Genomic DNA, 13913 nt, shown 5'->3' on the forward strand with positions numbered 1-13913 from the left:
TATAGTTTGCCTCACAGTCCCACAAATGACAACCTTCATTTCATCTCAAGATATTAAATATTTCTTGCAGTATTCCCAATAACCTCTTCTTTCCTTTTCCACTGCCACAGTCCTAGTTTAGGTTTCACTTTCAGTTATCATTTGACTTAACTTGCCTGCATTATTCATTTGCCAAAGGCCTTTCCCAGAGCCTTTCCCCTGGTAACCAACAGGCAATTCTTTCCTGGTTGGCTTTCTACCTTTAGGGTTCTACTGCTCAGACATCAGCATATACTGTTGGTGTTCTTGGGGTAAAGAGAGACTCACTTTCCACCCAACTCTTTATTTTTTAAGGGTCATCTCTCCTGTTCTAGAACCTCCAACCACCATCTACGTGCTAATTACTACATGTTTTTCCCAGCTCACTGTGAGAGTTGGATTCTTAGTTATACCAGAAAAGCAGACATCAGAATGTGGGTGTCCAAAAGGAAAACTATGCTTTCTATCTAACAGAAACCTAACGATGATCTGACCTCCTCCATCTCCCTTACCCCCTACATCCTTAAGGGCGAAAGAATCCTGCAAATTGAATCTCAAACCTTCCCTGCAATTCCCGTCACCATGCTTGTTGCCCGAGCTATTGCAAAAGCTTTTTTTTAAATTGGCATCCCTGTGTTTATGTTTGTTTCCCCTTTAAAACATCTGGTATATCTGACAATAGAGTTCTTTTTCTAATACACTTTCTTAAAAATACATGATGATTACTCAACTGTTATACTATAAACCACAAAGTTCTCAGTATAACAGAGTATCACACTTGAGCTTCAGAATAGTTTCCTAGTTGATAAACAAGGATTTATTGTATAGCACAGGGAACTATATTCAATATCTTGTAACAACCTATAATGGAAAAGAATAAAAAAAGAAAAAAATGTATAGCTGAATCACTTGGCTGTATACCTGAAACTAACACAGTATTGTAAACTGAATATATTTTAATTAAAAAAAATACAAGATGACCAAATACTATACTACTGGACACTCTTACATTAAGGAAAAAAAAAAAACCTGTTTAGATAAAATTGAAAATTTAGTTGGGTGTACAGTATTTTATCTGGAAACCCTACTCTAGATCTAACTACCAGTTTACAGGGAACAGAAGGAAAGCACTCAGCAAAGTCTGGAATGTAGAAGACTCCCCAGGACACACGTCCTTCTACAAATAATCTGCAAAAATACGACAGTGTATTTGCTGATTAGGAGAAAATAAAACTATTTGTTCTTTGACAGATAATCTGAAAGAATGGAAAAGAGAGGAAACCTATAGATGCTCTAAATGAAGACTTTGAGGGGCATGGCAACAGATTTAATGTGTGCACTGGGTGATTCTGATTGGAATACACATTTGTGGTATAATTTAGGAAATTTTAAAAATAATGAATACTTAGGAATTATTGTTAAAAGTCTTAAGTATCATGATTGTGTTTCAGAAAAGAATTAGGAAAAAAAAAAAAAAGCTTCCAAGATCTAAATTGTTTTCTATTATACACTTAATCTATGTATAATTTTGGGGTCTCTGCTTCTGCAGTTTCCCTTTGCCTAGAAAATCCTTTCCTGTTCTTCTCTAACCAGAAAATCCATGACGATCCTTTCAGAACAGAGGCTGCAAATGCAAATACCCAGAGGGCCATGCAGGTAACAGAAATGAGGAAAGCAGGCTAAGAAAGCGACAACTGGTCTCGGTTAAAGCTATGTGGCAAACGGTATTTAAGAGAGCAAACGAAATTATTAATAGTCCACTAATCACCAAACACATCCACTTAAAACTCACGAGTTACCTCCAATTCTACAGAGAAACTGAAGAGAAGCCAAATCTTTTTAAAGCATCTATGCATATGCAATAAAGCTGGATTTAGTCCAGGTATCTAACTAATCAGGATTCTCTACATGAGGACTGTACCATCCAGGAGACGCACTCTGGAAAGCTACCTCCTGCTACACTGTCTCACTCCTCTGAAAGCACTCATCTCGTTTCGTGATACTGAAGAAATGAACTGCCACTTTCATGTCAAAAAAAAAAAAAATAAACCTGTCAACCTCAGTGCCAAGAACACAAAATGAGCAATACATCTTCCAAAGGACAAAAGTTGAAGGAATCCTGATTTAACATTGTATTTAGATGAGATTTAAGCCATAAATCAATGTATAAAACTTTGAATGGTTTTCCTTTGACCAAAGGTTGGCAAACATGATTTATCTGGATGTCTCACAAGCATCTGAAACTCTAGAACTCCGAACTGAATTTACCTTGATCTCTAAATAGGCAGCTTTGTCTCTTATTACAGTCTCTTATACCATCTACCAGCCACTCGGGTACGCAAGCTGAAGAGGGATTCCTACTCCTCCAGAGGAGTTACTAGGAGATAGCTCTGTCCTAAGTCTCTAGCTATACATTTTCCTCCAGAGATTCTCTTGCCTACTTCACCTTCAGGCTTCTAGTTCCAAATGTCTACTTGACATATAACTGGCTCTTTCGGACACCTCCACAACGTCAGATAGATCTATCCAAATCCAACATATGAATATCTAGCAGTTCTACCTCCATTTCCTTTGAAATCGAACTTTTCCTTCCAACTTCCCTGGCACAGCTGAAGTACTAAGCCATGATCATCTCTGTCTGAGATCACTGCAATCAGCTCATTGGGTTCTCTGTGTCCACTTTTCTATTTCTTAGAGTACTCCGTGTACAACTTTAACATGAATCATGTCACTTCCCAGCCTGAATTTCTTCAATGACTTCCCACTGCATTTCAGAATACAATTCAGAGCCCTTACTGCCTGGTAAGGCCAAAGATAATCCCATATGCCCTTTCTTGTTCAGGCTTACAGCCACACTGCCCTCCTTTCTATATTCAAAAAACTAAATATTTCCTGCATAGCTCAGTCGGCAAAGCATCTGCCTGCAATGTGGGAGACCTGGGTTCAATATCTGGGTCAGGAAGTTCCTCTGGAGAAAGAAATGGCAACCCACTCCAGTATTCTTGCCTGGAGAATCCCACGGACATAGGAACCTGGCAGGCTCCAGTTCACGGTATCGCAAGAGTCGGACATGACTTAGCGCTATCTTTTTTCTTGCCTTAAGGCTCCTGTATTTTTTGTCCCCTTTTCCTGGAATACTGTTCTTGCAACTACTTAACATGGTTGGCTCACTTCTAGCCATCAGAACTCAACTTAAATGTTAAATCCTCAGAAGTCTTTAACGTGGGGTCTCTGTTATCTTTATTACTCTGTGCATACTCTTTATGGCCCTTATTTCACTTGTACTAGTCAGTTGATGCCCCCTCATACCCCACGCCAACTAGATTAGAAGGCCTATGATGGCAGGGACCAAGTCTTAGTCCTTACAGAAGTGTTTTCACTTGGCACACTGAGTACCTCTCATTTTATCTGTTGTGTTACCTCTCTAGAGTATAAGTTTCATAATTATTGTGTTTACTACAGTATTTCCAGTTCCTAGATGACTGCCTGGTATTACATATTGGGTGCTGAAACAATTGATGATAGTTACTGAACAAAAGCTTTTTTTGCCTTTGTGTTTTTTATTCATGTTGCTTTTTTGCTCAAATGTGCTTTCCTCTCTCTCTCTCGGTCTGGCTAATACCTCTTCATCCTGTAAGACTCACATCAGGTAATCTCTGGGAAGTCAGTTACTTGACACCTCTCAGGGTTAATATAGCACAGTGGATTTTTAAGCACACATAGCTTAAGGAGAGCTAGGTTTGAACATATTAGCTCTATGGTTTACAGCTGACTTCTATAAATCTCAATTTTTTCTTCGTCTTTCTGTAAGTTATAATGCTTATAGCTCAGAGGTGAATATTAAGTAAAATAATACACGTAAAGCACTAAGCACAATAGCTGGCACCCAGTAAGAAGGCATTAAACGTTATTGCTTTAAAAGGCTGGGGGCTCAAGTTCTGTGCTCATATAACATGCTTTCCATATGTATCTGTGTACTAATATGCTGGTCATAACTATGTATTTGTCCACTCCCATCCAGGACAGTGACTTCTTTGAGGCTAGGAATGAGATCTCAAAAATCTTTATGTCTCCAGTATCCTCGTATAGTCTCAATAACCTTAAAAAAGTTATTGCTCAATAAACTTTAAGAAAAAGAAACTAAGAAAAAAAGCAAAGTCTAGAGCTGCGGACTGTCCAATATGGTAGCAAGATGCTTAAACTGAAAAAAAATTTTTTTTCATTCCGTTTTTCAGTTGAACTAGCCACAGTTCAAAAGCTCAGTAGTCACATGTGGCTGGTGGCTGTGATACGGAACAACACAGGACAATTCCATGGTTGCAGAAAGTCCTACTGGACAGTGCTGGACCACAGAGCATGAACACAGATAACTTTAAGGTGTGTACTATATAATTTAATATAAGTATCAATGGGAAAAAACCTGCTGAGTTCAAGGCACTGGTTATGGTGCTATATAAACATGGAGGGTCCCAAAGAGCAGTTACTGAATTAAAAACCATAAACAGGCAGCACATGCATCCCAAGTACTATGATTTCACTCATCTTGGATTCACATTGGAAAGAAAATCACAAAGGCTAAGAATTTTACTAGAAAACCGGTTACAGTTAGTGCCTTCTGCACATGCAGAACACAGAACGTTTCACCACCTCAGGTCTCACAGGATCTTCAATCCCCACAACAGCAATGCATGTAAGGCCGGTGACAATATCATTTTCATTATCCCACTCTGGTTCTGGTTCTCCTGCTGGGAAATCTCTGAATGCAAGACATATGGTTCTCAAGCCTTCTGATGCCATCGGTTCAATCACAGTTTTTACAATATCATCACGGTCCCTTGGTCTGAATACTTTTGCCTCACCATTAGCACTCAAGATTTTGAAACACCTATAAGGAAATGTTGAATCCAAACATCAATAATTAACAAAGACAATAGTCAATGCCATTTAAGTGACTTGGATGGGCTAGAGTTCACGTAATCTGATTATTGGGAATTCAGAGAACTATGCATGTTGCGTTTTTACAGGCTTCAACCATATTTACTTTTCACTCTCCCCTTCACAAAACAGTTCTCTTTTTATAGTTCTCCTTTGATCATTCTTCATTGAATCAGTTGCTGAAGATATTTTTAAAACTTGTCTTTAGGAAATGCAGAGCTTTAAAATTTTCACCAAAAACCCCTAGTGGCAGAGAAGAATAAACTACGTACCTGAACATTTTGGTATAGATTTAGATATTAGTCTTAAGTAACACAAAATCGCCACATATGTCCTTCTTTTAAAGTAAAAAGCCACGTTCAATCAACCCCTTACCTGAGATGTTGTTTCATCACCTATATTGTTTTAACCATGAAAGAAAAAAGTAACTTACTGTTAAAATAAGCCTTCTATTAGAATGAAAGATAATGCCAAAATAGTTTTAGTTTCAGTGAAATGAACTACAACCTTTTAACAATGTAATAAATAAAACTTGCATACATAAAACTGTATATACTTCCCTACCGAAAGGTTTTCACGTTGCCTCTCTTGTTCCTCCTGCTTGGTGATGCCGCTGCTTCCTGCCTCTAGGAAAGTGATTCCCAAATCCCCCTCTTCTGTTCTGATTGTTTTCCCATCCTAAGAGTCCACTCAGATGTTGTACCAGTACCTTAAATTGACTGCAGGCGAGACTACAGGCCATCTCCTCACTGACCATTGAATATATATCAACATTACTACCAGTAATTTCAATGGGAAGTCTAAACTCTTTTCCTCGTCATCTATATAGTATTAGCTCCCAAGTCCTATGTACTTGTCCTCTGAACAGTCTTCTGAATATTTCCTCTTCTTCCTACTGCCCCTGCTTCTTCTTGCTCTTACTTGGAGCTAAAGCTGCTGTAATAGCCTTTCAATTGATATCAGTCTCCAGCCCATCCTTTCCCCTCCTCCCAACCCACCTTATTCCCTGATGCAAGAATTATCCTCAATTCCACAGTTTTTTTGCTCACTCTGCTACCTGATGAAAAAAGTTCTTTAGCTGCATTATCTGGCCTACTTAACTGTTTTAACTGCTGAGTCTAGAATTTAAGAGCCTCCACAACAACATGTAAATTTCACTGTGAGAAGAATACTGTCTACTTAGCATACTGCATGTGAGATGTTTCACATGCATTGTTTTATCTCACTGTCTTGGAATTCGGGGTCATTATCCTCTTTTTTTAGTGAAGTAAAAATGGAAGCTAAAGGAAGATCTCACAGCTAATGAGTTGCAACAGAGCCAGTACCTGACTAGTTTTGACTCAAAAATCTCCTCCATCCGTCTACCTGCTTCCCAACAAGCCTCAGAAACAAAGTAACTCATACTTCAGGAAGTCAGATAACCAAGCACATGTAAAGGGAAGAAAGAAGTCCTATGTGTCACAAAAGCCCAGCACCACTCAGCTGAACTGTACGACTATTAGCTACTCCCCCAACATGGTCTGCACATTCTCACCTCCTTCCCTCCAGCTCGGCCTCCTTCACCTTCACGTTCTAACTTCATACCAAAACCTGTCTTAAATGCTACACCCTTCACAGTATGATCTCTCAGCTTAAAATTTTGTGTGCATCTGTCATATTTTGCATTAACATTTATGTATTTTTCTCTTAATCCGTGAGATTATAATCTGCTGATTATAATCCAATGTTATAACATTGGATTATAATCCATTTATAAGCGAACTAAAATGGAAATATTTTAAATATTGCAATTTCAAGTGAGTTCTAATTTTCCAGAATTCCTCAATTTTTTACAAAAGTTTTCTACTGGAATTAAAAAAAAAAAAGTCAAAATAATTTCAATGCTTGTAATAACAGATAAGCATTAGGAAAATTATATTTAAACATGTGACGTCAAAACTGGGGCCACTGGCCTGTATATGGACAGTACGAAAAAAAAAAAGATTACCATCATAAAAATGAGAGCAGGTATTTAAATACAACAATGCAGTAGCATTAAGTATGATAAAACCTCACTCTGATATAAAAGGAGGAGCCTCAAGATCAAGTTTTAATGCTTTATTATTCTAAAAACTAATGTATAATTCATTCATCACTATCTACAATGCCGTATAGAAGACATGACCATGGATTTTTCTTCCCAGGAGGCTTTTATTTTTTGTGATCCTATACAGCAATGGACTCAACATACCTAAGAACAAATATCAGTGTCCATTTTGCTAAACCATACAGATGGAATATAATGGGCTTATTTTCCCTGTAGAAGAATACTAAGAAATAAAAGAAGCTGGAGTATGAGAATGGCAGAATACCCTGGACAAAAGATCAATACCATTAAATTACACTAATAAACTCGTAAGGTCCTAGCAAATGCCTGACGTTCACAAAAAGAAAGCATCAACAGTAACAACAGGGTAGGTATTCCGTAAGGTGACCACAGTGAGCAGTTTATTCATCTAAGCATTTTACTCTTACTTTTTCAGAATTATCTCAGATGCACCCTTGCTGAATATTCGGTAACTTCCATCTGCATTTTTCAGGACAGTGCTCATGGACTTTCTGACAGAATTGAAGGTGTAGACTTTGTATAGTGCTTCTTCTGGTATTTCATTTCTAACATCCTGATAATCCCGCTTTAAATCCAAAAGAAGTCCCAACAAGGCACATTCAGTTTTATTACCAACATGACGAGGTAATCCACCCTCTTTCTCTGGTGGCTATAAGAGAAAAAGGTTTAGAAGCTAGTACCATACAGTTTAATTTAGAATGCAAAGCAGAACGAGACATTCTAAGCAAAATCATATAGGAAACTTCTATTAGTATCAGCATTTCAAAGAGGAACATAGAAAAAGAAAGGCTGAAGGAAGGTCTGGGGCAAAAATGACGTGGATTCCGCTCTCAGCCCTGCCAATTACTAGCTGTGTGAATTTCTGGCAAGTTAACTCAACTGCCACGGTTTTTGGCTTCAACACCAGGACAACAGGAGCATCCAAGAATTAAATGAGGTAAGTCAAGTAAAGTTTAAAGTTGGTTCCTGACACATGCTGCTGTTGTTCAGTCACTAAGTCATGTGTGACTCTGCAATCCCATGGACTGTAGCATGCCAGGCTTCCCTGTCTTTTACACTTTCTCCCACACTTTGCTCAAATGCATGTCTATTGAGTTGGTGATGCTATCTAACCATCTCATCCTCTTTCATTCGCTTCTCCTTTTGCCTTCAGTCTTTCCCAGGATCAGGGTCTTTTCCAGTGAGCTGGCGCTTCACATCAGGTGGCCAAAATATTGGAGATTTAGCTTCAGCATCAGTCCTTCCAATGAATATTCAGAGTTGATTTCCTTTAGGATTGACTGACTAGTTTGATCTGCTTGCAGTCCAAGGGACTCTTAAGAGTCCTCTCCAACACCGTAGTTCAAAAGCATCAACTCTTTGGTGCTCAGCTTTATTTATAGTCCAACTTTCACATCCACACATGACTACTGGAAAAACCATAGCTTTGACTATATGGACCTTTATCAGCAAAGTGATCCCTCTGCTTTTTAATACACTGTCTGGGATTGTCATAACTTCCCTTCCAAGTAGCCAGTGTGTTTTAATTTCAGGGCTGCAGTCACCATCTGCAGTGATTTTGGAGTTCAAGAAGATAAAATCTGTTACTGCTTCTACTTTTTCCCTTTCTATTTGCCATGAAGTGATGGGACCATATATTGTATCTTAGTTTTTTGCACACTGAGTTTTAAGTCAGCTTTTTCACTCTCCTCTTTCACCTTCATCAGGAGGTTCTTTAGTCCCTCTTCACTTTCTGCCATTACAGTGCTATCACCTGCATATCTGAGGCTGCTAATATTTCTCCCAGAAATCTTGATTCTGGCTTGTGATTCATGCAGCCTGATACATACAGGACTTAATAAATTTTAATTCCCTTCCTTTTCTCTTGTTTTCATAAAAGTTTGTATTAAATAGTTCAAAATTAAATCTACTTTACCATTTTTTATGGCTTAAAATTACAGTCATTAAAATATAGTTGCCTTAAATACATATAAAACCTTTATTTCCTTCAGAGTATCTTCACAAATACCTCCTTCTGTAATCACAACAGTATGAAGGGCAGATAAAACCATCTTCACTTAACAACTGAAGAAAGTAAAGCTTAGGCTTTCAGCTAGGAAAAGACAAAGCTAGATGCAGAACCAAGATCTCATAGCTTTCCAGTCCAATAATCCAATTCATGCAATATTAACTGCGTTTATGGTCTTCATCCATAAGTCTAGAACACATAACAATCTCATGCTTTATGTTATAAATAAAACTTTTTAAATGTGCAAAGTTAAAAATAGTTTATTCTAAGGCACCACAAGTCTAGAGTTACTTTATTCAGTTAGTGCCAAAGGTTTAAGAATCACCTTATAGGTACGATCTACTGAGAAATCAAACAGAGCCTATAGCAAGCATATATGACACATAGTAAGTTAAAATCTGGTTTCAAAATTTGCTCCAGGAAATTGAAAGTTGACTTTCTACAGTAAGATAGCCTAGTCTTTCACAAAATGAATGAAGTAGAAATTTTAAATTGAGGACTTATTCTGATTATGTGGCTCAAAAGTTTCTAAACACAGAAAATTCAAAATATAGAAGAAAAATATAAGTAAACATAATATATACACTGATCAACAAATCTTATTTAAAAACTTAACACATTTCTTCAATTTATAAATAATAGTGATAGGGCTTAAGAACGACATATAGGCAAATCATCACAAATGGAAAAATTAGTTTTCATAAATAAATTATTAAAGAAACCTTACCAATATTTTTGATGTATAAGCACAATTCACAGAAATTCCTGTTACAAGATAGGACAAAATATTTGGTGGAATAGCTTCTGGGTCAGGAATCTTTTTATAATGTTTTTCATTTATGTAAGCTTGAACAACTGTCATTCGGTTCATTGTCAATGTTCCTGTCTTATCTGAACAAATAGCTGTAGCATTTCCCATGGTTTCACAAGCATCCAGATGTCTTACTAAATTATTATCTTTCATCATTTTCTACAGTGACAAAAAAAAAGAGGTAGTTAAGCTACACATAAAACCAATGACCTCATTATATCAAAATGATTGTAAACTGCTTTAAAATCAGAACTATAACTCCCAACTTTACTTGGATACATAGTATAAAGCACCGATTTAATATTGGAAGAATTTAATATAAATGGCCTATTCAAATAAGCTAAACAAAGTACTAGCTTTCTGCGGCTTCAATAAGTTTCCCACTACATAACATAGTCTAGTAAAAAATCATGTTGACATGCCTCCAACAACTTCTAGGAAGCATCCTCAAATTCTAAGAGCAATGACAATTTGTACTCACAGCCATGTAACAGTGTATTTACATGTGAGGTTTAAGTCTCCTTGTTAAGTGGAAAACAAAAGATTCTTCAATCAGTCAATAAGAAAAAAGTAGCTTTCATCAGTTAAAATATAGAATTTGTGGGCATGTAGTTGCCTGAATTTTCTTTTTTTTCTTTTTGACTCTGATAGATTGAAGTAACATATCAAAACCAGCAAGGGTCACTTTTATCTTCTCCAAATGGTGATACACTGGTATTCTCATCCTTAGGATCATCCCTTCCTCTTATTTACAAGAAAAAGATAAGTTTCTAAAGAAAATGAGTTTTACTGTAGTTCCAAAAGGCATTTAGGCTAAAATGCTTAATAACTGATTCCTGAAACGTTAACTGGAATGGGTTAAAAAATGCAAAGAGTTATTTTACAAAGTATGTTCTGTGTCCACTGATGTGCAAGATATTGCAAGAAACTGGTTCCTTGAAGTAAGTTTGGGGAAGGAAGATTACTGCGATCTGCGTTAATACTAACGATTAAAAGAAAGTTCTGCAGCAAAAAAAAAAAAGGTGTTCAGTTTTGCAAAACACTAACAGAGGAGCCATAAGGACGACGGCTCAGTGAAAAGGAAAGAGGTAACGTTTGGGCTAAAGAAACATTTAATGAGAGCTTAAAGAACAACAGTCGAAATGCTCCTACTCATTTTCTGTCACAGGAATGCAAATCAATTCTGCCTATATCTTTTTGATCAACTGAAAAATCAGTATCATTAATGACTACTCAAAATGAGCTAATTTCAGTACCAATAAAATGATTTTACCTATGTGTCTAAAACTTACATCTACCCTCAATTGTTTCTAATTATTTTAAGATATCAAGTAGATGAACAGATTGTATCTCACTATTCCTTTGATACATTCACCACTTCATTTTTGAAACAAAAGATGTGAAATGCTTGAATATAAACTTAAACAGGAAGCCCCAAAATATTCTTATCAAGACAGGTCTGCTGAAAATTCTTGGGAACACAGAAGATGAGAGTGCTAGAGCAGAAACTATGATTAATTACTTTGTCTTGCTTTCTGCCATCAATGCTACTTAGGAAGAATACTAATTAACATTAGAAAATTGACAAAAGCGGCATTCTTTCGTTAGGTAGAATTTTATGTGTGAAGCCATTTTGAAAGAAAGATCGAAACTGTCCAGGCTGAAGACCTGTAAGCAAGCTAGATGTCCATCAACAGATGAATGGATAAAGAAGATGGGATGCACACATACAATGGAATATCACGCAGCCATAAAAAAGAACGAATTTGAGTTAGTTCCAGGCAAGCGGATGAGCCTAGAGCTTGTTATACAGGGTAAGTCAGTCCAAAAGAGAAAAACAAATACAGTATATTAATGCATATATATGGAATCTAGAAAAATGGTATTGATGAACCTATTTGCAGGGAAAGAACGGAGAGGCAGATGTAGGGAATGAACCTGTAGACACAGTGGGGGAGAGAGCAAGTGGGGCGAGTGGAAAAAGTAGTATCAACAAACATACTCTACTGTGTATAAAGTGGATAGTTGGCAAGAAACTGCTATATAACATGGGGAGCCCAGCCTGGTGCTCTGTGATGACCTAGAGGGGTAGGGTGGGGGGAAGGGAGGGAGGCTCAAGAAGGAAGGGATATATATATAAATATGGCTGATTCGTGCCGCTGTATGGCAGAAATGAACACAATGTTACTGTTAAAAAAAAAAACCAAAAACTGTCCAGGCTAACTCTTTTAAAATACAATTTGCTTTTACCATTTAGGATATAAAACTGATAAAAAAGAAAATTAATAATCTTCAAACAGAATATTCCTTTAAGTAAAACAGCAGTCAGCAAAAACATCCAAGCTCATTTTTTCAGCATTCTACTTTGAGAACAGAAGGACTGTATTACTGTACACGGAGTGGTCGGAGACAGTAACATGTGAAGAGAGCTGAGTAAAGTTAGAGAGCTGATGATTCAAAGAAAGGAGCACACAGGTCCAAAAGTGAGAACAGGGCTGGAGTTTTTGAGAAACAGCAGGAAGGCTGGTGAGGCTGGACCAGAGTGGGAGAAAGATGTGGGAGATGAACAGGAGAAGAAAGAGAGATTGGGCAGACCAGGCAGGCCGTGCAGGCCACGGCGAGGGACCCTGGATCTCATTCTGATGAGAAGCCACTGGAGGGTTTTTACACAAGAAACAAAAACGATCTGAATTATTTTTTAGAAACATGAATCTGCCTCCCATGTGAAGGCAGGACCGTGGGGTCATGAGGGTCCAACAAGGAGGCCTGAGATTGTTGGAGGCAGGTCAACCGCTCTGCTCTTGTCCCACAGGCAAATGACAAACACGCTTACTTCAATTTTACAGATGGGAAACAGAAGGGGACTGGACATCTTAACTATCGTATGCGGAAACGTAAGCTAGAACTTTCCCAGTGGAGTTCTGCTTAGCTCTGTGTCAAGGCTGCCCTTTCAGGCATGTATAGGCCTCGGTGCAGAGATCTTCAACTGGGGAGAGGAGGAGGGGACCAACAACAGAATTTCTAAAGGAAGCAGTGCAAATTTAGGGAAGTCTCCAACTTTCAGAACCCAAAAGGAAAAGGGCAGTCGTGCATAAGTCTTTTCCGCTTACCTTGACTGAATAAGCTAGTGAGATAGTGACTGCAAGGGGCAGACCTTCTGGTACTGCCACCACCAAAACCGTAACTCCAATAATGAAGAACTTTACAAAATACTGTATGTAAATCGGTGTGCACTCAGCAAGCCACGGTCTCTTCTGAACCCAGAAGGTATCAATCACAAAATATAAGACAAGAATGATAACTGTGATGGCAGACATCAACAAACCTTTCAGCACACAAAAAGAAGGAAAATGCAATCATTAAATATTCCAGACACGACTCACTGTCAGTTACATATTAGCCACTGGAAGAATCAGAACTCCTTTGGTGATATTTAATTTCTCTGAGAAACTGTTACCTACTCTTTTGCACCTAACTCATCCCTTGACATTGTTAGATTTAAGTTCTGCTTCTGACTAGGAGAACTGGAAAAAAGTGTTTATGATTCTTTTCTAGACTTAACTGCATCTTCAGTCTTTTGCTAAAGCTGAGACAAAATAACAAGCAATGACAAGGAAATACCAAAAGTGTAGCATAAGCTGCTTAATGACAAAAGAGAAATTGGTAAGGATCTGATCAATGGGGAGACCTAGAATTAAATATTCAACTCTATGTTTTTTAATGAAAAACACAAATTACTGAAATTAATTTTTTCATCTATCCTTACTGATTTATTAACTAAGAAAACCAAGAGCTAATCACATATTACAAATCATTTACCTTTCCATTTTGTGGGGTGTTTAATCTCCTTATAAATGAATATTGCAAAATAAGGCATGTCCACATATCTGGAACTAATAATCCAATCTGATGTTTATTAAAACACCATCACCACCTTAAAGCCATCTATTAAAACACCATCACCACCTTAAAGCCATCCACTTCTGCATGATTCAGTATTAACATTTGGCTAAATATTACAGAAAGCAAATATC

The 13913-nt window shown here is 37.5% G+C and overlaps 1 protein-coding gene across 9 annotated transcripts in view; it reads right to left on the minus strand.

The window, feature by feature from the left end:
• Positions 1-13913, minus strand: part of ATP2B1 (ATPase plasma membrane Ca2+ transporting 1) — a 134417-nt gene that overhangs the window by 31668 nt on the left and 88836 nt on the right. For all 9 annotated transcript variants that reach the window (XM_060414019.1, XM_042246594.1, XM_060414023.1 and 6 more), the window contains exons 9-12: positions 12990-13204; positions 9796-10038; positions 7468-7709; positions 4666-4903 (exon numbers count right to left, since the gene is read on the minus strand). In XM_060414019.1, coding sequence (XP_060270002.1) covers positions 4666-4903; positions 7468-7709; positions 9796-10038; positions 12990-13204 — 938 coding nt within the window. The remainder of the gene's footprint in view (positions 1-4665; positions 4904-7467; positions 7710-9795; positions 10039-12989; positions 13205-13913) is intronic.

Source organism: Ovis aries, chromosome 3 (genome assembly GCF_016772045.2).
Source record: "Ovis aries strain OAR_USU_Benz2616 breed Rambouillet chromosome 3, ARS-UI_Ramb_v3.0, whole genome shotgun sequence".
Taxonomy (NCBI): Eukaryota; Metazoa; Chordata; class Mammalia; order Artiodactyla; family Bovidae; genus Ovis; species Ovis aries.